General features: G+C 36.7%; 3 protein-coding genes across 17 annotated transcripts; 1 reads left to right on the forward strand and 2 right to left on the reverse strand.

The window, feature by feature from the left end:
• Positions 1-3,426: 3,426 nt before the first annotated feature.
• On the forward strand, positions 3,427-8,869 carry LOC105055754 (cytochrome c1-2, heme protein, mitochondrial). Of its 2 annotated transcripts, none has more exons than XM_010937719.3 (8): positions 3,427-3,624; positions 5,266-5,367; positions 5,595-5,815; positions 6,155-6,434; positions 6,520-6,591; positions 8,079-8,195; positions 8,309-8,374; positions 8,475-8,869. In XM_010937719.3, exons 2-8 carry the CDS (start codon positions 5,308-5,310, stop codon positions 8,589-8,591), a joined length of 933 nt encoding a protein of 310 aa, XP_010936021.1. In that variant the 5' UTR covers positions 3,427-3,624; positions 5,266-5,307; the 3' UTR covers positions 8,592-8,869. The 2 variants fall into 2 exon arrangements, with proteins under 2 accessions (XP_010936021.1, XP_010936022.1); XM_010937720.3 differs by having other exon boundaries at positions 3,442-3,624; positions 5,193-5,367.
• Positions 8,870-9,739: 870 nt separating this feature from the next.
• On the reverse strand, positions 9,740-17,280 carry LOC105055755 (protein PHOSPHATE STARVATION RESPONSE 2). 8 transcript variants are annotated; one of them, XM_073246444.1, is made up of 10 exons: positions 17,057-17,280; positions 16,601-16,672; positions 14,644-14,765; positions 14,074-14,568; positions 13,423-13,633; positions 13,245-13,321; positions 13,043-13,082; positions 12,681-12,738; positions 11,360-11,429; positions 9,740-10,464 (listed from the first exon to the last, which is right to left on the reverse strand). In XM_073246444.1, exons 3-10 carry the CDS (start codon positions 14,674-14,676, stop codon positions 10,090-10,092), a joined length of 1,359 nt encoding a protein of 452 aa, XP_073102545.1. In that variant the 5' UTR covers positions 14,677-14,765; positions 16,601-16,672; positions 17,057-17,280; the 3' UTR covers positions 9,740-10,089. The 8 variants fall into 8 exon arrangements, with proteins under 8 accessions (XP_073102545.1, XP_019709493.1, XP_019709491.1 ...); XM_019853934.2 differs by lacking the exon at positions 16,601-16,672; XM_019853932.2 differs by having other exon boundaries at positions 14,074-14,765.
• Positions 17,281-18,685: 1,405 nt separating this feature from the next.
• LOC105055757 (acid phosphatase 1) lies at positions 18,686-24,134 on the reverse strand. Of its 7 annotated transcripts, none has more exons than XR_003802305.2 (5): positions 23,636-24,134; positions 23,135-23,344; positions 22,554-22,715; positions 20,873-20,978; positions 18,686-19,054 (listed from the first exon to the last, which is right to left on the reverse strand). XR_003802305.2 is itself a non-coding variant. In XM_073247095.1 (4 exons), exons 1-4 carry the CDS (start codon positions 24,025-24,027, stop codon positions 19,039-19,041), a joined length of 798 nt encoding a protein of 265 aa, XP_073103196.1. In that variant the 5' UTR covers positions 24,028-24,125; the 3' UTR covers positions 18,699-19,038. The 7 variants fall into 7 exon arrangements, 4 of the variants coding, with proteins under 4 accessions (XP_073103196.1, XP_073103195.1, XP_010936027.1 ...); XR_003802304.2 differs by having other exon boundaries at positions 18,693-19,054; positions 23,135-23,362; positions 23,636-24,128; XR_012136031.1 differs by lacking the exon at positions 18,686-19,054 and adding an exon at positions 20,146-20,397 and having other exon boundaries at positions 23,135-23,362; positions 23,636-24,128.
• Positions 24,135-26,887: the final 2,753 nt, after the last annotated feature.

Here is a 26,887-nt window from a genome sequence, read left to right on the forward strand (position 1 = left end):
GGAAAGTGCTTTTAAGGTCTGACAAGAAATACTTCAAGCACAGATTTCCTCTTATATATGTTTTCTTGCTGCGTAAGATTGATGAAAGCTCTTGATCCAAAGTAACAGCACAAGCTTTGACTGAAATCATCAGTCTGAACTCGAAGTCGAATCTTCATGCCAAGGTTTGAATTAGTGTGGTTCAGAAAGGGTCTCGGTTACAATGTGCAACCTAAATTGCATATTCTTGGTATGGAATTTTAAACACTTAGAAATAGCAACATAGTGGCATGAAAAAGATACAAAGCAAATTGAAAACTTGGATAATTCTGAATATGAATTGGTATCCAAAGCACATGTTATTTAAAAGCACAATAGGAAAAAGAGAACATTGCGACTATGGCAGTTTATCAGGTGCTACTTCGAGGAGAAGCTCATTTCCTGGGGGAAATTTTGAAAAAATTTGAAATAACATACCACTTTGACCCATATCTCCTATTTTCCCACTAAAAACTAGGATTTGTAGCACTTAAACTGTAACGACAATCAGCATTTGTTTTTTTTTTTTTTTCCTCTACATGAACCATCCTGAACAACGCTAATAGCAAGAGATTGGAAGAAGAAAATTAAAGGCCAAACAAAAAAGAATATGAAAATATCGTTATATAATTCTTCTTGATATCTTTTGGTAAAAATTCTTCTTTATATTCACAACCGCTGATTTCAGAGAAAAATGCTGCTGAAGAACAAACGGAAGCGTAATTCAGGTGAATTCTTGAATATAATGTGGTAATGATGCTTAAGAAACTTATATTTAAACTGCATAAATTGTTTGGAATGACATCGATGATCTCCTCCCAGTACATCCCAATACTACTCTTCCCTTTTTTTTTTTTTTTTTTTTGAGGAAAACATCCCAATACTACTTAGATGGAAGAATAGCTAACACATGCAGAAAATAGTACAACTTGCAGCCAGACCAAACTTCAGCCAACTTGTTAAAAGCTTGTAAATCAAAATCTCTTTCACTGGATCTAAGGAAGATTAAAGCAGCTTTTGATGGTGTAAGGTTTCGTCACCAAGTGCCTCCAGTTGATAAAAGACGAGTTAGTGCAAGAAAGAACAGAGAAGATGCATCAATCAGGAAGTGTAGAGAAATCCAAAACCCGAATGCTGGAAGAGATTGCTAATGTTAGATCTTCATTGAGTAATATGATTTGGGAAGGATGGCAATATTACAAATCACTAGGTAGATCATACATAGGCTGAAATAAGTGTTGAAGGGATCAAGAGAGAGAAAAAATTGAGTGACTATCTGGGGTAATTTCTGCGTGATTGCCTCTTTAAAATCCAGACCAATTGATCCATACAACATTATTGCACAACATATGGAATACTCAAACTGGAATCGGAATTACCCATAAAGTGCTTCGAATATATACAAAGAGTTGATACCAACTTCTTTTCTGAAAAACCTAGATTTCCATCAAAAGAACCTGCAGCACCAATCCAGCCAAGGAAGGAAGCACGACATATCATCAGAAAATAGCACCCAAGAACTCTTAAGGAGGTGAATCTTGATGAAACATAGAGTTGGATTTTGTGTTGGGCACATCATCAGAAGTCCTTGGCTATGCAAAGGCTAGTAAAATTCATAGATATATCACAAATTGAACATGATGAGCAATAATCCAATGGAAAATATTCCGAACCAAAATGGAACAATCTTGCCCATATTTGCAACTCGTAAAACTAGTATCTCCCGCCTTAAACCACTGAATCCCGACCTTAACCCATTTAGACTCGATCCTTCCAATCCAGAACATATCAAAAGGAGCATCGAACCATTGTTTTTTTCCTTTTTTTTTTTTTCTTTTTTTTAAAAAAACTGGATAAATCGAGCACCTCCAAAATGAACAACTTTCTGACCCCAATAAAAGTTGATTCCAAATACAATCAAACAACAAAGCAGGCGCAAAAAGAACCAGGATGAGGCCCTAAAACCCACCAGACTACTTCGCAGTTGTCTTCTCCTATCACTAGAAGCGACAAGAATGACTTCGGGAGGATGAGAGAGGGGCTGGGGTTAGGCGGAAGAGTCGTCGGCCACGGCCCAGAGCTTTCTCCTGGTCGTCCATTGGGGACTGATTGGAGGTGGTCGGTGCTCCAGCGGACGGCGCCGCAGGTAGCGCTGGTTCCACGGAAGGGAGCCAAAGATGGGCGGTTCGAGTTTTGAGAGCCCGACGATGGACTCAGGATCGGAGTGAAAAGGAACTTAAATGTAACGTTTACTCTGATAGGGGGTTTAATGAGAAAATTACTTTGTCCCTTTTGAACCGGTCCGGGAGGCCGCCTGCTTCACTCGTTCATGATTGACATCATGAGAGTTTTTTTTGAAATAACCACCTCTGAAGTGTGAAGCGGTACTATCATATTGTAGTTTCTAGAGTTCTGAGAGATGGTTTTCTTCGCCCTACCGAAAATAAAAGATTGATGGTTTTTGAAGCACTCCTAAGAAGCAGGTGCCAGGGGAGGTGAAGGATATTTCTAATAATCTCTTGAGACATGGGCTAGCACAAGTGGGAGGTGAAGGATATTTCTAATAACCTCTTGAGACATGTCAAAATTACATTTGAGTTTCTGAACGTCCATTATAGAAATTCTGAACTAATATATGGATCTCCAATGCTCAACTTAATGCAAATCTTTTTGCACGTTTAGTTCATTGGAAAGAAGCACCCGTATTGGACCTATGGACCCAGGTTTCAATAACAGCAACATTCTGTTGCAATCAATTTCTACTAAAATCGTTACTGACCATAATAGTTGCCGTTATTAATCCCAATCTACGTGGTTTTGAATTATTTTGGTCATTTAGCAAAGTTATAATAGAAAATGATGGCTGGTAACAGAATAATGCATTATCATCGAAAATACTTTTCATGCAGTTAAAAAAATATTTTTAAAGAAATTTAGTTTTAAAAATATTATTTTTTATTTGATTAAAAGTAAATTGTATCAAATAAAAATCAGTACTTATGTTACACAACGGTCAATAATGATGATGATGATGATCAACTTACAGTTTTTATATGAACATCCATTATTGTGATGTAGCGAAATTTTTTATACACTGCAGGTGGTGAAGAACCGCACGCATCATTCATGATGATTGATTTTTGTATGGAATTGGTGAAAAAAAAATTTATACATTACATCTCAATTTTATGTATAAACCAATCATCATAAATGATGCATGTGGTTCTGCACCGTCCGTGGTGCAGAAAAATCCCTCTTGGGGCGCATCCCCGCTCGCCCCAGCCGGCCCAGCCCAGGAATGCTGTGGGTCGATGAGAGAGACCGGAAATGCGGCCGTCGCGGAATCGGTGTACGTGGCGCCGTCTCCATCCGGCAAACCGACCCCACTTTCTACCATGGGTACAGTCGATCCATTCCCCATAATATCGGAGCCCGGAGGCTTCTGCCCTCGCCCACGGGCCCCAAATGATCCGCTCCTCCGAGTCTCCGATCCATCTTAAAAGCCCTAGCTATTATCCTGACCCAGATCTCTTTCCCCGATTGGTTCCAGGCGCGTGAAAGCCACGATCTTTCTCGTTCGCTCTCCCTTCTCTCGATCTCTATCAGGTAGATCGAAGCATCCTGTGTCTGTTCACCCCCTTACATATTTAGCGATTTGATTCACTTCAATAATCTCGCACGACCCTATTTCTTGTTAGGATTTATCTTTTTCCTCCAATGTTTTATAGTCTTGAGATATGCTCGAAATGCCATTAGAGTTATCTTTGAGATCAGTGCTATAAATGTCGCATGAAATTGTTTTTTCTTCTTTTTTATTTGCTTTGTGGTACGTTATCATTATCTGATTCAAGTTAGAATAGTTTTATTTTTTATTTAATTAATTGAGCTGTTATTATCAGCTGATCATAATTTTTTTATCGAATTTTTGTGATTAAAGTGAAAGGGATAAGACTGTGGATCTAAGTGCTCTGATGTCCAAAATCCAAACTTGAGAAGTGCTAATTCGTATAAACTTTATTGCACTGTTGGCTTCCCATCTGAGAAAAGCTGTTTAGTTTATTTGGAGAGAAAGCCGGCTGATTGACCTGCTTCATTTTTCATTCCTTATTGCCTATGAGGAAGTCTTCAAGATAGTCGCTTCTTGTAATTTTTTAGATATAAGGATTTATTTTAATGAAGAAAGAATTGGTTTATTGTCTTTCATCAATTTGAGAATGAAAAATATATTGTTAAAATGCCCTATTGATATTCTTTTGCTGAGGTATTATTGTCTGAATAGATGCAAAGGGGCTAAAGGTTTAGATTGATGGGTTAACTAAGTTGATATTTAGATACAAGGTTGCAGTAAAAAAAAAAAAAAGGATATTTAAATATAGGATTGAACGAGTTAGAATTTAGGTTTTCTAGATAGAACACCAAAGTGGAGTTTTCTGCACCGTTAAGAAACAGAAGGGCATGCATCATCCTGGCTGGTCCATTATGATATGTAGAAATTGTTGATCTTGGTTAACGCATATCAATATATGGACAATTATAAAGAGAGTTCTGCCCAATTTGAAAGTATGGCATGCAGACTCTTCCAGCGCAATTTGAAACTCGTTGTGCAAAGTGGGAACTGGTCTGTACGGTGCTTATTCCATGGCTAGCTTGTGGATGATCTGTTCTGGTGGACCTAGCCCCAACCCAAATGAAAACAATTGATGAAACTAAACATACTTCATTTCTGAAGCCTTAGTCCGAGGCCATTGTTCAGCGGTCTGTGATATTAAAAATTAATGGAGTTCTTGAAACAGATCATATCTAATTTGGTGATTATTTTCTGGATAATGGTATTGTTCTATGATAATTGCTAAGAGTATTAATTCAATGAATATTAACACATATTGGCAGAATGACATTCAAACATAAAAGTAACTTCCCCGCATGCAAGATTTGATGGATCTTTAGGTATGGTTGGGATAAAAACAAAGACTTCTTGGATTATAAACTAGCTGACAGATGTAAAATTTAAATGGACACCAATGCACATATTGTAGCATCCTAATAGAGAGCAATATCTGTCATCACACTCTGCCTTGGAAAATTCAAGTCTTTTCCTTATTGTATTTTTGTATTTATTTCTGGAGATTAATGTATGTAAAATTTGTTTCTTCTATTTGTGCACTGTTCCAAAGACGACAACTTGATCTTACCGCGATGGAATTTCACATGCCTCTTGTCTTCTGCTTTCTTATTGCATATGCATAGCTGCTTGATCTTCAGTCTTCATCCTTCAAAGAGTTTACAAAAATGGCTTCAAGAAGTGCCATCAACCAGCTTTTGAGGAAGAGGCCTCAATTTCAATCATCTGTAAGCATCCCATCCCACTCCCCTATTCGCTTCCTCCACCGAGGTACTTGATCTTCATTTCGCAATAGATGAAGCTTGTTTTGGGAGCAGTTGGAGAAGAACAAAAATTACTGATGAGCTTTTCAATTATTATATTCTTTTGCTTCAAGGGATTTATATGTTCTAGCTTCGGTGACGATCTCTGGTCAAGTTGCATGAGCATTTAACTATCTATCATTTATGTGCAGGTCCCACTTTTGGTTCCATCTTTTGTGTTTAAGCAAGATCAAGAAACTGTTGGATCTGCTAGTGTGAAGTCACTAAGAGCATTGGCATTCCTTGGAGCAGGTGTCTCTGGTGTATTGAGCTTTGCTACTATAGCATCTGCTGATGAAGCTGAGCATGGCCTACCATGTCCTAGCTATCCCTGGCCTCACAAAGGCATTCTTAGTTCCTATGACCATGCATCGTAAGTGGAATACTATCTGTATGTTTGCTAAAACTTTTCTCGTTTCTGTAAATTTTTTCATTTTGCTGTACTGATTAAATTCTACTGCCTGAATCTGAATGACTTCATGGTTCAAGATGGTTTGTAAACTTTGAAAAGATCCCTTGTATTATCATTAAATCACTAACTTGAGTAGCTTAGTAACGTAGCTACGAAAAATTTCTGTCCATGTCAGACAACCAACATTTTGTTCATCTACCCAGGGAAAACATGTATAATAATTTTAGATAACCAAGCTTTATAATAATTTTGATGTGGATGTATAACAACTAAAATAATGATTATAATTAACTTGAGCAGAATTCGGCGTGGTCACCAAGTTTATCAACAAGTTTGTGCTTCTTGCCATTCAATGTCTCTGATTTCATATCGAGATCTTGTTGGTGTGGCATACACTGAAGAAGAGACAAAGAATATGGCTGCTGAAATTGAGGTGGTTGATGGGCCAAATGATGAAGGTGAAATGTTTACACGCCCTGGTAAATTAAGTGATCGTTTCCCTCAGCCATATCCAAATGAACAAGCAGCAAGGTTTGCCAATGGAGGAGCATATCCTCCAGACTTGAGCCTTATCACTAAGGTAGCATTACTGAAATTTTGGACTTGGATTTCCATCAATATATTTGTGTACTTTTTTACTAATGTTGTTTTCTATATTCCTTCAGGCACGACACGATGGGCAAAACTATGTTTTTGCCCTACTCACAGGTTACCGTGATCCTCCTGCAGGTGTTGTGGTAATGTTTTTCTTTGTTTTAAAGTATTTACTGCAACATCTTTTCCATGCTCATCATAATTTGCATTACACTTTGCCTTTGTTGAAGTTACTATCTTTAGGTGATGATTGTTGGCACGTCTGATTAACTATATGGAGATGTCTATCAAAAATTAATTTTTCCCTGTATATTTGGTATTAGCTTCTATGGGACTGGGTTTCAATTGACCCTTTGGCTTAAAGTATATGCCATATGAGAAGAACCATTTTCCCTATGCTAAGCATTGCCATCGCCAAACTCTAAAACAGGTGTATTTTATCTGCTGGGTTATGGGTACTAGTGGGTATTTTACCAGGCTGTCAATTCTCCTTTTCATCCAAACTCATTCCATGTCTAGGGAAATGTTGGAGAATTGCTCCCTGGTTGGTTGAGCTTAAATTGCCACCCCTAAACTTGATCAATTTGCCCACCAAGTAGACTTCTAGGTTTCTTCATTGGCCCTTCTCATGTCTCCAGTTGCCTTGACTAAGAATAGCACAATTTCTTTAAAGGATTGGTGTAAGGTTGACACATAGTAAAAATTTCCACATCTTTCAATAAGCCTTCTTGACTTGGAGTTGCACTCCATGGTGAATCCTATGTTGATGGGAAAAAATGCTTGGATGATGATTTTATTTCCTAAATTTGAGCATTTGTTTTCTTCTATTATGCTTGAGTTGCAGTTTCATATTGTTAGACTTGAACATGTAGGGCTGAATATGGATCAAATACAAATTGAATATCAGTATATTCATACCCATATTCATTTGTATCTGACTAATATGGATGAGGATGCTTATATTAATCAGATTTAAAAATTCATATTCTTATTTGTTTTAAACTATATAAATACATATCAGATACTGAAAGTATGGATATAACTAAGGATATAAATCAGATAATTAAACTTATGACCATACAACCAAAGATATTGCTGGATATAAGGTAAATTCAGTTAGTAACATGTTAACATGGTCATTTCTTTTAAGTCCACGACTGCTATATAAGACTAAATAGGATTACAAATAGATCCATATATTTGAATATGGATGGGACAGTTGTTTATCCATATGTGTATCAGTTTTTCATTGATGGATATAGATACCAATTTGGATATTAGTCAGATGCTTAAATTTGTAACCATATCTGGATAGATACAGATGAGAAATTGGGTCCAGATGGATACTATCCAGTCTACTTTCACTCCTATTACCATGACAATGAGTTTTATTTTGTAAAGATTTGGGACAACACTTGCTTACAATGCTTAGTTTTAAACCATCATTTCTCTCTCTCCTGAACAATATTATTTCTGTTATTGTCATATTTATACATATGCATTCTTATGGATAGTGAGGGGATGTTTACCTATGCACTACTGTATGCAGCAAAGGTCCGAATGTTCTAATGAATGCTGTAGTGTCTGTCAGTCAAGTGAATATGCTAACCAACTTACCTGGGACTTTCAGATTCGAGAAGGTCTGCACTACAACCCTTACTTCCCTGGTGGTGCAATTGCAATGCCCAAAATGCTTATCGATGATGCAGTCGAGTATGAAGATGGAACTCCGGCAACTGAATCACAGGCAATATTCCTAACTTTTCCAGTTTATGTTTCCTTTTAGCTGCCTTTCTAGAATGTATTCATGCTGCAAGTTCCCATCACTTCTATTGCTTATTTTTCCCATTGTTGTCATAGATGGGGAAGGACGTTGTGACATTCTTATCATGGGCAGCAGAACCTGAAATGGAAGAGAGGAAACTGGTATGGTGTCTTTTACATTTCTAATGCTCATTTTCTATCACTCCTTCAGGGTTAATATTGTGCTGTTTCTTTTTTTTACTTTTCTTTCTTTTTTATGTAGGTGGGGTTCAAATGGATCTTCTTGTTGTCACTTGCTCTTCTCCAAGCTGCATACTATCGGCGACTGAGGTGGTCAGTTCTGAAGTCAAGGAAGTTGATTGTTGATGTTGTCAACTAATCGACTTTTTGGTTTATTTTAGAATTTATCAATGTGGAAGAGGGAGAGGTCAATAATGGGTTCTTGTCATATATATTGCTTTGAGTTGAAAACATCTTAGGCAAGGGCGATGATGGACGTAGATGCCTGTAACAATTCTTTTGGGAGTTTAATCTACTCCACAAACCTGATGCATTATTTCTCAATTGGCGGCAGTTCATGTTATCTAACTTTTTAACAGAGAACATTATGAAACTATGCTTGGTGAAATAAATTCCATTTAGCTTTTGCTATGCCTATTTGGGTGGCTGATCTGTGGAGAGACCTTGCGCTGACTGGAATTGTTCAGAGAAAGTTTTTTAGGGTTAGCTACGATATTTGATCTACGTACAGGTTCATGTGTCATCATTCTCATGAAATTCAGATCCGCAACAGCCACCTGGGCAAGGAGATCATTTAAAACCTTTTAGTTATTACTGAAGCGCTCCGTGATTAATCATTTAACCCAGTATGGCCAACGCATACAAGCTTCAAACACGAAGTCACTTGCTGTGGGAATTGCCATCATCCCCTGCCCAATTTTGATGCTTGCTGTGGAAACTTCCACAATTCTGAAACTAGAAATCTGGAAAATTGTGGTGAGGGCATCCTGCATATTCTCTGGAAGCAGAGGGGGCTTTACCTTTATTGGGAAGGTCTTGTCACATTTTTTTTTCAACAACGTTTCAAAAATCTCAATTGAAAGTTCAAACTACATGCACGCCAATATCTGAACTTGGTCTCTTACCAATCCAATTTCAAAGCATACAAGTGCAACCAACAAAGAACAGATGCAGCAAGATCATTTTTGTCTCAACATTCTGAGAAACATATACTTGCAACCCATTCTGCTTCTTCAGGAGATGAAGCTGCCAATGAACTTGGAACGAGGAAGACGATTCCAATCCAACAACTTTGCCAGCCCAAGACCACCATTTGATAAATTTTTACTATAACTAATAAAAATTTACTAGATAAGAAACTGAAACAAAGAGGGAAACAGTAAAACAAAAAATAGGAGATGAAGTCTGAACGATGGTGTAAGATCATAGACAGAGTGATAACGCCTTGACAGCATAAAATGCTGCAAGTCAGTGAAAACTAAGCTGGTTAAAACAAACAAGCACATAAGTACGAACACGGCTTTGTAATAGATCTATGCTATCAAAGTAACTTTGTCAAAGCACATTTGACAGTGCAAGTCAGCAGTTCACACAATAAATCTCTCTTTCAAGTAACAGCATTTTCTGCTTTACAAAACTTGCTCGCAAAAGCTATCCATCGCCTCAGCAGATCTGAAACATCAAATTTTAGATGGTAAACTCAAGCTTTAAATCCTAGCCCTTTTTATTTATCAAAATACGAAGAAAGCACTTCATTAACAATCAGTTGTACAGGTCAACTTCTGCAAGTCAAGTCATCTTGAAATCCTGATTGTACTAAAGTTGCTTTATTCACAGGTCATCAGAGCATGATTTAGTTAGTAAAATGCTGATGTAGCAGATGACACATCTGCATCATGGCTCCTCGCACGCTTGTGAGGTGAGGAATGAGACCTAATCATATTTGATCTGATATCAGCATCAGGTTCTAGGATCTTCTGCTTGTCCCCTACCTGTCGAGAACATTCTTCTAGCATAATTGCACCGGAAGGGCAATTTTCTGTTTCAGCTTGATCCTTTTCTGATATGCCATCTTTGGTGACATTATGTGTTAGGTCAGAATATTGGGAAGAGGGATCTTCTTCATTTGATGGTGCCTTGAGCTTGTCGATGCCTGCCTCGCACTGCTTCTCAAACATCATCTGAAGGTACTTTCCTTGTTCTTCAATTTGCAACTGCAGTTTCCTTTGAATCTGTGGAGAAAGAGCATTGTAAAAATTTTAATGTTACCTAATTTATACAGATCCCCTAAAAACTATATTTTAGCTAATAGTTTATTTAACATAAAATGCTTAAAAATAAAACTTGCACCTAGTTTTTAGTCATGCTCTACCTTTATCTATTGACACCAGAAAATGTTTACACAATCCATATGTGAAGATACTCTTTTTTTTTTTAAAAGTTAATTCTAACTATGAAAATGTTTTTTTTTTTAAAAAAAAAGGTTTCCACGAAAAAGGATAGCAATTTCAATTCCCAATGTTAAAATATCTACTTACATTGTAGTTATGAACTTATAGATATCATGAGCTAACGGCAAGCATGGTCAACCCTCGTGGGAAAAAGGCTAGACTTAGGCGTGTTCATTTGTAAGGCACTGACTTTTAAGTAACCTGGCCTCACACCCAACATGATCTTGGACTATGTAGAAATTCTATTACATCAACTCATCTATATTTGACAGAAAAAAGAACTTGGATCAACAGCAGATAGAATAAAATTTGTGTAGTGGCACCCAGAAGCCATTGATTATGAAAAGGATGAAGCCTGTTGAATTCCCCAACTACAGCGACTTCAAAGGAAGACAGAGCCGTTAGGATCAAACCAAGCAGTGCATATTACCAAGCATTGCCATCTAGAGCCAGCATCAGAGAAAGACCATACATGTACGAGACATATATGGCTCCATTGCGAAAAAGGATAATGATGTCCCACTTCCAATTTCTTAAGAGGCTAGCCACCACACATAAAGGCATTCAACTAGACATCAATGTACTTCAGAATCAATTAAATAACTTGAACACCAAATATATTCATATATATAACACTGCACGTAATGCCACATCCAATTTAACCATTATTGAATACCTCAAGTTGTTCATGAAGTCGTTTCTGGACTTCCATCTGGAGTCGCAATGCTTTAGTGATTTCAATACCACTGTCAATGAAAGATGGACGGGATTAGGCCTAAAGGATATATTGCAAACTACATTTTCTTTGAGAATTACTGGAAGTGATCAAATGCTGCAGTTCCCACACCAATATTAACAATCAAGCAGATTTTAAAGTATATTATCCAGAAAAAGAACCATAAAATGTAACACAATAAAAAAAGGACATTGTGGAATAGAGTCAAAGGTAAAATTAAGGCCATTCACATTTACAAAGAGAGGTTAACAAAAGGCTTAATAATGAGTGAAGTTTATGAAGTTTTTCTTTGGTTACTTTCATGAAACCTGGCAGTTAATGTAACCCAACAATGCTTTTTTTGGATGCATAGGAACTTAGGAACCATAAACTTTTTCTTGAAAACCCAAAAATCAGATTTTTTTTTTCCATATGTTTATTTAAAACTCAGCCAACCAAAAAGCCATAAAGGGCCAAAATTAAATAAGATATCAAGGAAATGTGGAGCTAGCACCATTCACACCAGTGTCAAGCCACGAAGAATTCAGACAACAAATTTTGTGAGGAGGACTAGTAGATTCGATGGCGGTGCGCCAGGGAAAGGGCCAAGCTGTACAATAATACCCCCATTAAAGTACCAAACAAAGGGTTCTACAAGCAAGCTATTATTCTAGGGATCTCCATTGAGGTGTATCAAACCCTAATGAAAGATCTCTCCCCATTAGCAAGAGGGAATCATTTTCAAGCCACAAGAAGGGATCTCCTACTGAATGATAGGAAAGTGAGTTCTTCCAGTTGGCATTCATTAGTATGGTTGGGTAGGAGCACCTAGTTGATCGTCCAACAAAATAGTTGTTTAGCGAATGATTCAACCTACGCATTAGGTATTTATACACTCTACTTCGAGGTGTGAATCACTTAAACTATTTATTCCCTACTATCCGTGTATTAATGAAAGAATAGAATTTTTGACTTTGACCTTGCGAGCACCCACTCAAAATAGGGTTGGCGAACTCTTATCTCCCTGATCTCTAGGATCGCAAAAGAGATGGAATTTTCCGTCTTCTTAGCTGATGTAAGACCTTCATCCGGACTTAAGTTTATGAGAATTACAACATTTGTTAATTTAAATTTGTTATAGTTCTGAATTTTCATCACTGCACTTAAATTGCCCTTTTAAGATGACAAAATGTGGAATTACTTGGAAAGATATCACCATATAAGAGGTAGGCAACAAAAATATTAGCAAGCACAGTTACAGCACAAGTGATGATCAACTCACGTCTTCAGATCTAGAGATGGCATTTCTTCAAGTGGAGCAATATTCTTTTCTGATGTTCCTGCCACACAAGTGAAAGCAAAACATAAAATTTCAGAAAAACGTCACCAATCTTCCATAAGACACTTGTGAATACAGAGAGGCTACCCATTATGGCCACGGCTACAAACAAAATAAATGAACTCTGAGTATGTTAAGTGTAACATAGCAAAGCTTTTTAACGTATTAGTAGACATGCAGACTCTGAATAAGCAAATGAGAGGACTAGGTAGCCTTTAGTATGGTAAGTTCAAGATAGAAAGTTCTTAGAAGCTTTAACAATGTTATTCAATGAAACTTTGGTATTAAGTGAACTATCGAAAAACCTTCGGATGATTCTGGCCTGTATCGAGCAGTTCTGTATTTCTGCAGCACAATATAAAGATCTATCACGTATCACCAAATGTTATAACTAATCAAGCATGCATGCATACATATACATACATATATATGCATACATATATATACACATATATGTATACATATATATACACATATATGTATATAAAAGAACACCCAAGCACTGACCTGCAGGTGGCTTTTGACATGGTATATGGTCAAGCCATCAACATTCATTAGCTTTAGCACACCTTTAGGAGTTGCTTCTGTAAGAAAAGGTAACAACGTATCAAGATAAAGAACTCAAAATAGTCACCTAAGGTATCATTATTTTTCTTCCTTACATACAGGGACAGCAGTTACCTACTTTCACTACCACCAAGCTGGTTAACAGCTTCTACAAAGCATTCATGGAGCTCTGGGGTCCACCGCATGCGTTGCTTGGCTGGAGCAGCATTGGCAGAAGAAGAGAGACTACTGACAGCACGTTGCTCACCAGAATGAGAACGAACTGATTGATAGATTTGTGAATGGTGAGCTGACAAATCTGTAGATGCATGTGCTGCTGGATATACAACCTGCACAGCAAGAAAATATAGATAGAATTACAGTATGCAATAAAAAGCAACAAAACAATAGATATTATTTATAAATAACCCAAAGTAACAAGGTATCAGCCACAATACATTTCTCCTCTCAAATCACAAGATGCCCTTGCAACAAAAATGCCATTTGATTAATGAAAATCGAGCAAACTAGACCACTGATTATTGAATGGGAGTTCAATACCACATTTGGTTATACAGATAGCTCTCTCTCATTATCAGAGACAGGTCATGCATCATTTTATTTTATTTTATAAATACAAATTTATGAGTAAGATTTTCATTTGGTAATTTTCTTTATCCCATAAACCAATCAGAAGGTTGGATTGACAACCCACAGGTTTCCCAGATAGCAGTATTATTTCTTAAATTATAGCTGTAACATAAAATTAAATAAAATATCCCCTCCTTACATGCAAGTCAGATGTCTTTGGCTGAGGTTCAGTTGCATCTCTGTTATCCAGGAAATCATCCCAATCACCATTCATTAAATCTGTCAGATCTGGCCATTCATTTTGCTTTATAAGGTTGTCAGAGGTCATAACACAACTGCTTTGGAATTGATCATTCATGGTATTGACATTATCAGAATAATCAAGAACTCCCTGAAGTGAATCCGGACACCAGGCAATTTCCGCAGACTCTTTGGGATAATTACTCATGGAAGGTTGACATGTTCCTGAATATGACGAATATGTTGAAGACAAAGACAAAGAACTGCTTGACGGTTGAGAAATATATGAAGCAGAAACAGGCTGCCTCTCATACTGTGGAACAGAAGTGCAATGGACATCCGAAGAGAACTCTGAAACTGACGAGAGAAAAGATTCGACAACCCCAGTGTTTTTCACATATGGAGTATGAAGTGGCGCCGTTGGCCCACTGCTCAGTTCCCTTTCCATTGTAACCTGTTGAGAATCCAGCAGTTTGAGATACTTCTCTTCCAGAGATATAGGAAGAACAGGTAAAGATGAGGACATAACTCCAGAAATTCCTGTATTATAATGTTGTTTCATATTTCATTTGAGCAGAAATAAAATTTTTTCGAGCCTCAATCCCTTTCCACATCCAGAACAAGGCACTATTGGGCCATCGGTAATCAAACCTGTTAAATTTTGTGGGTGGGGGGGGACGGGGAATCACAGATTAGATACCTAAGACAAAGAAGAAGTCAGAAAAACAAGAAATGAAATGCCAAGTTCTTTGGAATTTTTACAACATTATACACAACAGGAGCATTAAAATATACTTTCATGTAATGACTTTATCAGATAAGTATCAATTGGAGCTAACTGTCAATCTCATTACGTAGTAAAAGAAAAAAATAATAATAAATAAAAAATTAACACCTGGTCTGTTGTTCAATCAACATCTTATATCTAGTCCTTCATGCTACATGTTTGATGCTACATGCTCATAAAAATACGTATCAATATTACCTTGAATTGCTTGTACTAATTCAGATGATAAGACCTATGCAACTTACTGGAAAGAGTGCATCATTATGAGAAATGAAAAATATATAAAGAACATATATCAAACAGATAAAAAAAAATATGCCAAACAAGGCTCATTATAAATTATGAGAACAAATAGTTTAAGAATATTAACGAAAGAATGATCATGATTATCAATACTGCAACCACTACTAGTTCCAGCCGGAGAAGTAATAAAAAGTTCCTTTTTTTCCCCCAAGAGGCACATAAGAAAGGTTTAAACAAGCTACATTTTGCTATAAGAGCATGTCACGTAACTTGAAAAAAGAAATTAGTTGCATTCAAAGAAGAGAAAGAAAAGATGATTCTATAATGACTGAAAGAACATGAAACAAAAATCTTGACACTAGAATCCTAAATGGAAATATAAAGACAAGAAAAGGATAAAGTGATTGAAGACATTGATCAAAATCTCACCTTTCAAAGCTTCTAAAATTGACCGGGATAAATATAACAGATCAAAGCATTTTTGTTATGCCTGAGATACAAGTGGAAGCTACTGGAGCATGATCTTGTTCACGACAATGATCTACCTATATTAAGAGTGATGAATATTAGTTTATGATGGCCACAACTCAGACACTACCTCTTTTCAGTCTGTAACAGGACAGACACAGTCAAAGAAGAGATAGAATGCAAGTGTTTGGGCTTGACCATGATGAAACCAACCTCCAATTCACTTTTATTCAAACTTTTAAAGTCCTGAGCCTGGAATTCCACTATTTGTTAACGTTCCTCTCAATTTTCCTATCCTTTCCGCTGAAAATACAACCACAAGTGCATAGTTTTCTCGAATAGCAGAGAGAACAATCTAATTCATAAGTGCTGCAAAGACGAGCACAATTCCATATTGTTTTTACTACATATGGATTACCCAAGTCATAGATATGCTTGTGCAAAGTATAGTTTCAGGTTTTCAGTCTCAATTACATATGAAGAACCTCTTCAGATCGCTAGTAGTTGCTAAGTCTGGCAGTGCATTAAACTAACGAGTACCTTAGCATCACATGTACAAAATATCTTAAAAATATTTCTGCAAGGGAGAGACGACTAAGCTGCAGAGGAACTCTCTTGAGGAGGCGAGTGCAATCTTTGAGAAGGCATGGATGCTTTCTGGCATCTTGCAACCCATAAATGTAGCATATGATGACTGAACCATGCTAATTCAGTACTACCACTTGAACCTTTGTGGTTTGCTCCGGTCAACTGTCAACGAGGGTCCTCCGGTAACTGGGTTTCTTCTCCTATGCATGTTATTATGTTCTAAGTTATATCACAATCATTTGTGTACTAAAACCTTGTAGTAAATTCTACTCAATAGAATCACATAGATGATCGTACGAGTTGCTAAAAGATAAGGTTTGCCAGCATAATATAGCAAGAGGAATCTAAAAAACAGTAATCTGATTTCCATCTTGGTTCCCCAAAATAATATATACATTACCAAAGACTGGTGACACTTTCCCGTTTTGCCTGAAACATGGCATCAGCACCGAACACCAACAAAGATGTGGTCCTAAATTATTCAAATTTCCATAGAATCAGATAGAAATAGGATATAGATATTCTGGATTAGACGCCAGACATGAAAACGCACCATTTTTTTTTAAGAGAAAACTTGTACAGAATTGGTCAGTTTTCATCTATTCAACCAAACGAAATACAACATTTAATCTCTTGATAGGAATTCATGAATCTTTATCCATTGGTTACGAACAAAGAAAATAATAGTATTAGAAAAAAGGCAGAACAGAATCGAGATATCAAAAAAAAAAAAAAGCAATAAAATCGAAAAAAACTTCTTCGAGGGAATCCGCGCCAAAAGAAGAACGAAAAAGAAGCAAAAGAATCGTAGAGACACAGAGCGCTCAACTCTAAGTGGGTTCTTCAGAATTCTTACCTCGCCGGGACCGGGGTACGAAGCCTAGAAGCAGAAAGCGGACAGTAGGAAGCAGCTTCCTTTATTTATTATTATTATTTTTTTTTTTTTTTCTGTCGGGCGGCGCATGGCATCGTCAAGGAGTAGGACACTAGGAGGAGAAGGGGAGGAAATAATCCGAGTCGAGCCGGACACCATGAATTCAATCCCAGCATCCCAACAAAAGCCAGCCCGCCCGCCCATACGCCGATGACCACCAATCGATAAATTAATAAAATCCATTAGTGGATCCCTTTTAATTTAGATCTAACCAAATGGCGGAGTCGACGTGTCAACTGCTTGATTTAGGTCAGGTGCTTGCTAGTTCCACATTCCTGATGTTCCCGACCCAAACCCAAATCGATATCCAATTTGTAACGCCACTTGCATACTTCCAATGCTTACCTCTAAACAATTGGATCAACTATTAGATAATCTTTTAATCAAAATTTTTTATATCGATTGATATCATATCATATCAAACATATTGAATCAACACCGAATTGATATACAATTTCATACCATACTAATAAACGATATACCATGTTATCTCATATCATATCGTATATTGGTACTATAGTAAACTAATATTTGTTAAACTGTTTTAAACTCATTCATGAATCAACAATGTCAGAGCACTCATCTTGAGGAGTGAATGATGGAGTATAACCTTGTATACGAAGCTTCATTGGGCGAGTCTACAACTTATTTTTTTCAGATTTTAATTTTTTTTAAAAATAAATTGGTATCCAAGAGAAGAATATAAACTAATTATCATTACTTTTATGATAAGAAATTTTTTGTGCACCACATGCGGTGCAATAAAAATGATGTGGAGTGCACCATCCAATCACATTGGAGCACGTGATCATTACTTTTCTATACGTATTTAATAGCGTATTTAATATTTGCAATCCACCTTTTCATTTAAAATTTTGAATGACGAAAATATCTCCCTTTTTTTTAACATTTATGACATCCTATGTGGATATTATGGCATCTTATGTAGATATTATGACATCCTACATTAAAATCATGACTTCTTGCACATGATGTCATAATTTTTTTATAAGATGTCATAATTTTAATAAGAGTATTTTTGTTACATAATTTTTTTTTAATTTTTTAATGATAAAAATATCATTTTCTCTTTATGATATCCTGTGCTGGAAGTCGTGATTTCAACACAGGATGTCGTAATATTAGTATAGAAGTTATAATTTTTTTAGAAAAAAAATAATATTTTCGTCATTCAAAATTTCAAACAAAAAAATGAAATTATGAACATTAAATGTACATTGAAAAGTGATCGCTATATGGTCCAATCAAAAAAAAATGGTGCACTCCACATCGAATTTTCTACACTGCTGGCAGCATACCAAGAATTTTTACTCTTGTGACATAATTGCTATCATGAAAATGTTTCGTGTGGACGCAGCAACACAACAAGAGGCCTCCAAAACTATCATAAGAGAGAAATAGCTGTCTTGTATTTTCTGCCAAGGCTTCATCAGTCAATAAAAAGCCTCCAAGCTTTTCATCATTGTATCAAATAATGAGCTCTAATATTTTCATGATACGGTTTATAAGATCACAGGAAATTTCAAGCAAACAACAAAAGAAAAAACAAAGGTCCCATCATCGCCCATCTTGCTTCCAATAGCTATAAAACTTAAAGCAGAAGTCATTAAAAAGGCCACACGGCGGTTGAACGGGCAAACAAAGCTGGTCTGTTAGGTTTGCTTCCAGGTTTAAGGAAGTGACGAAAAGGCTGGACAGTCCCTTCACATTCCAGCCACCTCTAATTTCACACCATGAAGGTATGGCGACCTATAAAAGTCTGCATTTGATATGAAGGTTCTCCTTCACATGGCTATCAGCATCAGCAATAGCAGTTACAGTGATTCAAGATGCCCTATCCCTCTCTTTCTTGAAAGGACTAGAACATGTGGCAGGTTCTCAATTCACAATGCCTTCTTCCTGAAGGATTAACAGAGAATATCATGATCACCAGCAGATTGGAAAAATATTAGAACTTTTTTTTTTTTTGTTTGATGGAAAGCTAACATGTAGAGTTGGTGAGGATAAATATAACAGATGAAAGCATATTTACACCTGTTGATGATAATAAGCATGAAATCGAATATGTCCAGCACTAGATTAGTATTCTCGCACTATGCCTAGCACTTGTATACTATATTCCATGGAGAAAACTACTTAGGATCTTTATATCTACAAGTCGATTAGATATGCGGTCATTTCACAAGGTTATGCAAAATAAAATTGAAAGCAGGAATAGGGAATGGAATATGGGGCAACTCAAAAGTATGGTCTTGAAATATTTGGATTTGGAGGCTCGGGGTCCATCTGCGAGTCAACATCTTCCTCTGAAAGTTGGTATGGGGCCGGTTGCTGACTAGAGGCATCTTAAGAGAGCAAATGTGGAGCAACGGTACTACAAGTATGGCGCCTCTCCGGTAGCAGTCTCATTTTTGTCTAGTGGGATGCACCTATCCAGACTTTCATTTAGACCATGCAAGCAGGAATGAGTAGTGCCTCCCTCAAATCCCAAGATATCAGAGGTCAGAGTGGCCTATATTGCGTATTTGATCTGATTGGCCAAGAATAGCCTCGTCTTTGAGAGTTGGAGATAGACGGCCAGGTTTACCTTGAAGGGAACTTTAGCCCACATCACTGAGATCACCAAATATGCCTCTGATGGGGGTGACTTTAATGGCTCGGGACATCTAAGATTTTTTTTTTCTGCTCCTTGTGCGTACCGATTGGTTTTCATCTCTTGGGGGCCTCAATCTTTGAGTTTCCTCAAGGTGAACTTAGGGGGCACTCGAACTGCAGACAGTGGTGGTGCCGGCTTCATTATACAAGGGCCCGGTGCACAGCCATTTTAGAAGGTTATCCAAAACAAAACTGAAAGCGGGAATACATCATGGAATCGGGGGCACCTCAAAGTGTGGTCTTGGAATACCAGTGTGTCTAATAGAATGAATCATTGTAGATATAGTTAATCTGGTGATACATACATACATACATATATTGACACGGGTTAGCTCAGCCGAGCGATGAATTCGAGCTTCCAAGTTTTGAACACCATGGAGACCAGTAAAACCTCCAACCAGGGATTGAAGAGAACACAAAATAAACGAAGTAATCAATATATGCTCTTATTGTTCTGCAGACGTGCCAAGAGCCTTAGCAGCGCCTGACACGGCCAACAGCGAGGACTCGGGGGACCATGACCACTGCCGAATGAGTGTTCTTCTGCAACATGCCGCCTTCTTTGATCAGGATGGTGATGGCATCATCTATCCATGGGAGACTTATTCAGGTGATGCAATGGTGGTTACCTAATTCGCTAATCATATGCAAAATGTGAATTGGTACCAACCAAAAATGATTTAATATACATTGCAGTCTAGCACAGGGATTTAATTAAATTAATGTATTTGTGCTGATCACCTTCGTCTCTGTCCTTCTAATTCCTTTCTAGAATTAAGTCTTTATTGCTTATATTACTTATCTTTATGAATTCACAGCATTTTATGAGCAAGCTTTCTATATATTAGAATAAATTTTGATATGAAAATTATATGAATTAATGGAATGAATTATATCATTCCATCTCAAGAAATCGAGTTAATGAACTTGCTGGGATAGATGTGGGCATATGTGATGGGAAACTCCCCCCATTGCTAAGATTCAAAGTGCACCACCTTTTTATGGTGAAACAAGAAGGATATCAAAAAGAGATATTCTCAGAAAGGACATCAGGTATCCTACCTTCAAATGTGGAAATTGTCGATAGAATCCATCAAATAGTACATTGGACAATAAGCATCATCATCATCTTTGTGAGCAAGCGAGAGAGAGGCAGCAGAAGAATGACCTGTGGTAAAATAATCGAAACTTTTGAGCCACTGACCAAGATCTCTTACATGTGACAGTTAATGTGTCTGTCAATCAAAATCCAGCAAGAAGTTATCCTGTCTTTTAAGAATCATTGATCTTTTCAGGATTGCACGAGATAGAGTTTCGTGTCATTGTATCCATTGTCATGATTGTTCTAAATTTTTTCATGGGTTTACCAACTCGGTCTGTAAGCTACTCCATCTGTGAGTTGCGTCCCGTCTTTGATATCTCTTTAGTTATAATCTGCGATTATTTTGTAGAATTTCTCCCATTTCTTAATTAAATGTATGTAGAGTTGGATACCTTCTCCACGATTTTCCATCTACATATAGAACATAGACACACAAGTTCAAGGATGGAAGTGACTCTGGAGTTTATGATACCAAGGGAAGGTAATGGAACAGTATAAACAAGACTTTCTTGTTTATCAAGCTAAAATTTTGTTTGATCCACAAATTTAAACATTTCTTAATCACTTCAAATCTTACTTAATCTTTGGCACTTCTAGGTTTGTTCCGTTCCACTCTAAGAATATAGTCAGTAAATTTGCACAAACAGAGCTGGATAAGCTAAAGCTCTGGATGATGACTGAAGCGACCATGATGCTTGGGACTTCTTTGGTTGGTGAGAACAGATTCCTTTATATTTGCTTTTATCATGGTCTCCAAAAAAGAAAAAAGAAGACATAAATTTTTTAATTCATTGGTTAAAATTTCTGGCATAATGAATCTAAATGAGCTCATCTAACCTCTCATTATCTTTAAGAATGAACAAATAATTTAACATGTCAAATATTTTTACACCTAAGTAGTTTATAAAAGCTGTGATTTTGGTAGTTTGACATTCTGTGAGTTATGAATAATTAGATACCAATGTGTTCAACTTTCACCTTTTCCTATTGTGACAAAGATTATGCAAAGTCACTCACTTGTATATGGTCCTATTATAATCATCATTCTCGTTGTCTACAAGCCTTCTGAAATGTGATTGTTATTAATTCAGGATAAACTGAATGCAGAATGACTAGAAATTAAAGTAAAGCGGGGCTATTTGTATTGGCTTGCTAGTGATGAGGAGGGCTTCCTATCTAAAGAAACCACCAGGCGTTGTTTTGATGGAAGCTTGTTTGACTATTGTCCCACACGACAGAGTCGTGAAAAGGTCAGAATGAATGCAAGTCAGGTTGCAACCACTTGATGCACTCTCTTCATGGTTATTTTTCTGTAGTTTTAACCTATTTCAACCTGTTCTTTGATCTAATATGTGGTGTATATAGGTGAGAAGTTTTTTGCAGCATAGCACTTTCTTGTGCAAGTGTTTGTTAAATGTGTATTTTGAGAGAGTGATGTAAAGGACTTCCAAGTCTCTGAAGTAGATTACTTGTGGTAAGGCAATACAAAGTTAAGATTAATTTTTTATCTTTCATATATTGCTAAAGAGATGGATTATATATTAATGGAACGGAAAGAGAGAATTCATCAAAAAAAAAAAAAAAAAAAAAAAAAAAAAAAAAAGAAAGGAAGAAAAGAAGAAATCTTAAGCGTCGTAGTACATGGGATTTGGGAGTTTGAATGTTCTGTTGGCACTGGGGTGGCCTACAAGACTGCACCATTGGTCTCCCATAATCCCCCACAAGTGGTAGCCTTGCTCTATCAACTTTCTCCTTTTCTCAGTCTTATAATTCGCTACCGCATGGTAGCAGTCTTCTGCGCACCTGAATCATATAAATGACAGTCATCAGCTGCAGACTGGAGGAACTTAAATGTTTGGATTTAATATCCAGAAATCATATGAAAATTTTTTTTGATGGGATTAGGAGGTAATATATTGTTGGCCCCTGATTGTTATTGATCATGAAAGTATCCATGATCTACAAATGGATGGGTTTGATGGGAGCCTCTTCCAATATGATATGAATATATTATCATTCTAACTTCTTGTGATTAATATTTTTTCTGATTTTAGTTCTTTAGTATTAAACTTATCAAATCATTTGAAAATTAAAATTTATTATTATTATTATTGTTTTCTAGTACTTAGTGCTAAAAAAATCATGATCGAAAATCAAATAAAGAAGAATTCAGAACATACTGCATTAAAATATAGAGACCGTAGGAAATAGAAACAACAAACCTTAAAATCAAATCGGTCCAACCGAGATACCCAACCTTGACAAGGTTGTCGATAGTGGCATCCCTCAGATGCTCCCGTCGGGAAGAAATGAGGAAGATCTTCAAACCTCGTGCTCTGATCTCATGGTATAAATCGAGCATATGCTCCACGGCGGGGGCACTCCGCTCTTCCATCCATTGCTCCATGGAAGTACTGTTCGTCGTAGCTCCTCTGCACCCCAAAACAGCCCTTCCACAGTACAATTATTACCACACATGAATCCATGAACATCCAAAACCAGTGGCATCTAATCATTATCACATATAAATAGGGCATGCAAGTGCGATTATGGATCGCCAGCATATTCGTAGTAAAATTAAGAAAAACGAGATCTAGAGGACTCATGTCAATGATCACCACATTCTCATCTCAAAATGAGTGTAACTAGGTTGCAGTCGGACCTAAATCTCAGACAAGTCGAAACATGAACATTTTTCAGAGGCACAGAGAGAGGTGGTCTACCCATGTTGGTGCTTCTTGAAGTATGGCACGGTGGAGAGGAGGGTGTCATCGATGTCGAAGATCCAGGCGTCCTTGCCATCAGCACCCAGGCGAAAGTTGTTGGTGAGGAAGAGTGTGGTCTGCTCGGCAGCCCGCTGGACGTCGACCTTGTACTGCGTTGAGGTCATGTACTTGCCGATGTAGCCCACGCACTCGCCAGGCACCACGTCGAACCCCCGAATGTTGTTCAGCTCCACATTTATCCGCCAGCTCTCGCAGTAGTTTTTCAGACTGATGCCCGCATGATGCTGATGATGATCTCTTTTCTTGGTTGTGTAGCTGAGGATGTTCCAGTCCCCGGTCACAATGCCTATGGAGAAGCTAAAGAAGAGTAGCAGGGCTTCTGCCCTCATTTTCCCCTTTCTCTCTCTCTCTCTCTCTCTAAACAAGTTACAAGGGTATAGCCGTGAGGGATATTTCTAATGAGGGATGAAGTTTTGGGCCTTGGAGAGGTGGGGGTTACATTATTTAAGATTGGGTTCGGATCCTCTCCAGTCCTGTCTCCCAGTCATGGTTGGCACCACCGTGGGGAATGGATGGGGCCACTATTTTTTGCCCTTTTTTTACGCTTTTTTCTATTGGGTTATATTCTAATAAATCATGATAAATTAATATTATTATTCTGATCTTAATTCTTCTGAGTATCGTTTGAGTAACCAGAAATAACTTTAGGATTATCTTTGATTCCGTCACATTTAATATTATGAAATGTTAAATAGAATTTTTTTCCTCAAAAGAATTAATTAGTAGATCATTTTTAGGAAAATATTTGTCCAGTGGACTTCGGTTACTATATTGGTAATGAAATGCAAGCATGCATTGTTCGTGTTTCAGCATTTGGAGATCAGAGAGAAATTTATTGTATAGGAAACAGCAATGTGAAAGGTGAAAAGGTCGTAAGGGCTGCATAGATGTTGTAGGACACACATTGCACGGTCCACCAAGAAAGTGAGCAGCTCTTGCTCCCTCAGCATTCCAAATATTTTTAATACGGCGATAGAATGGAATATTTAGTACTGAGGTGATGGCAATTATCGCATCAAATTTCAAAGTGATAACCTATTTTATTCTCTGATTAAATGATCTATTTATGAAAAAAATAAAAATAAAAAGCACAATCAGTGACAACCAATATTGTAACAGATGTTCATCAGACTTTATTTTATTTAATTAAAAAAAACCTAACTTTTTAATTTTATTTTTTAATTATGGCTGGGAAAATAATGGGCATAACAGTAGTGATTGGATAGGATCAACCTTCCTACCTTTTTTCCATTTTCTTTTAGTAGATGAGATCAAAAATATTATGATAAAATTATTTTGTGATTCTGATCTTATGTCTCCTGAACATTGTTCTTGGTGATGAATGAGTAATCAGAATTAACTTTTTAGTAATTTCTGATTCCATAATACAAAATATTAAAAAGACTTTTTCAAAAAAATTAATTAGTATATCATATTTATGAAAAGTTTTTCTAGTGGACTTCCGTTCCTCAGATAATGCTTGTAAGCAATAGCATTCGTTGCATATTTAACAGCTGTTTCAAGTCAGAGAGAATTCAATTGCATTGGGATCAACTAAGTTGGAAAGTGGAAGGTCATGTGAATTGCATAATTGTTGCAGGACATGCGCACCACGACCTCCACTACAAAAGTGAGCAGCGGTGGCTTCTCCGGAATGCCAAATATTTTTTATATGGTACTAACATGATGACAATTCAGTACCACTTCAAATTTTAAATGATAATATATTTTAATCTCCGATTCTTGCTTAACGGGTCTCCTTTTTCTTGAGTGGGAAAAGTGCAGTCTATGACTACCAATGCTGAAGCTGGATAATCCTCTTGCTGTATTCTATTTATCTGAAAAATATGATCACTCCGAGAGACAGTACCTTTGGTCAATCCATCGATATTCAATTCCATCTGAATGAGATAAAATTTATTTGATCTAATTAAAATTTAAAATAAATATAAATTTTAAAATAAAAATATATTTATAATAAATTTAAATCGAATATGCATAATAATATGTTCTGATTCAAATTTGATCTAATATAATTTTAATATATATTTTTATTTTAAAATTATAATGATTTTATTTTATGTATATGTATATGATCTAATTCAATCTGCTTTAATTTTTTTTGATCTAATAGATTTTATTCGACTTATATTTCTACTTGATCCGATCTAATCCGACCTGCAGTGAATATGAGATGGATATGAATGAGAAATTTTGATATGCAGGATGGGCATGTGCATGGACCAATTCGATCTATTGTCATTCCTAAAAATAAAAATAATTGTTCCAACATTAGAAATGGACAAACAGATGCTATGCTTTCACTGGATATATTAATTAGTAGTTATATTCTCACATAAATATGTTTTCTTTTATTGGATACTTAATTTTTGTATTTGCACCTCTACATTTTGTTAAGATGAAAATTGAGGTGGTAGGTTTCATGAAATGTAAATTTAGTGACGGCGAAGCAAAGGGAATGGGAAGCTGTCCAGTCTCCAAGCCGTATGCTAGTGCTTGCAATGTCTAACGCATGAAGAGAACACATGGATGATTATATAATCATATAAGAGAAGAAATTAATAATTATGTTCCCCAGTCAGCTAGGTAAGCTCACAGTTTATCTAACTCATTCCTGTTTCTCTCCATTAGCAAGTGCTAAAGTAATTCAAATGCATTTTTATTAGAAAACGTGGCGTTGATGAAAAAAAGACAAAACTAGAGAACCAGCTAATTGTGCATTTGCATTACAAGAAAGTGGAATAATGGAAAAATTGTTAAGCTTCTTTTGTTCATACAGAATCGTGATCCTTCAAACAAATGTGAGGTGGCTTGGACTATTTTACTCAAAAGAAAAAAAAAAATAATGTATGTCGATGCTCCAAGAAACATCATAAGGGCGATGAGGATCAGCATTACATGGGTACTTGAGGTTTTTTTTTTTTTTTTTTTTTTTTTTTTTTAATATTACTTTGTATAAGGTGTAACATCTCCACATTGACGTCCTTTCGCGTTAGCCCCTAACGTCCCGGTTCCTCAAGCATGTTCACTTAGACACTAAACAAGAGAACAATTGCGGTAAGCTTGGCACAGAAGGCCTGGTAACACGAGCTCGTCACAGAATATAATTAGCAAACAATTTCCTAATTCCAAGAATAAAAAGATGCCCTCTTCCGTGTTTTAGGCATC

Source organism: Elaeis guineensis, chromosome 12 (genome assembly GCF_000442705.2).
Source record: "Elaeis guineensis isolate ETL-2024a chromosome 12, EG11, whole genome shotgun sequence".
Classification (NCBI taxonomy): Eukaryota; Viridiplantae; Streptophyta; class Magnoliopsida; order Arecales; family Arecaceae; genus Elaeis; species Elaeis guineensis.

Coding starts and splice junctions, on each gene's coding strand:
- LOC105055754 (XM_010937719.3), top strand. CDS start 5,308: ATGGCTTCAAGAAGTGCCATCAACCAGCTTTTGAGGAAGAGGCCTCAA. Junction 5,816..6,154: donor AGTTCCTATGACCATGCATC/GTAAGTGGAATA, acceptor TAACTTGAGCAG/AATTCGGCGTGGTCACCAAG. Junction 8,196..8,308: donor CTCCGGCAACTGAATCACAG/GCAATATTCCTA, acceptor TTGTTGTCATAG/ATGGGGAAGGACGTTGTGAC.
- LOC105055755 (XM_010937722.3), bottom strand. CDS start 14,676: ATGAAACAACATTATAATACAGGAATTTCTGGAGTTATGTCCTCATCT. Junction 13,634..14,073: donor CAAAGACATCTGACTTGCAT/GTAAGGAGGGGA, acceptor CTTGCTGTGCAG/GTTGTATATCCAGCAGCACA. Junction 13,322..13,422: donor CCAGCTTGGTGGTAGTGAAA/GTAGGTAACTGC, acceptor CTTTTCTTACAG/AAGCAACTCCTAAAGGTGTG.
- LOC105055757 (XM_073247094.1), bottom strand. CDS start 24,027: ATGAGGGCAGAAGCCCTGCTACTCTTCTTTAGCTTCTCCATAGGCATT. Junction 22,716..23,134: donor TGGACCGATTTGATTTTAAG/GTTTGTTGTTTC, acceptor TATATGATTCAG/GTGCGCAGAAGACTGCTACC. Junction 20,979..22,553: donor TTCAAACTCCCAAATCCCAT/GTACTACGACGC, acceptor ATTTTACCACAG/GTCATTCTTCTGCTGCCTCT.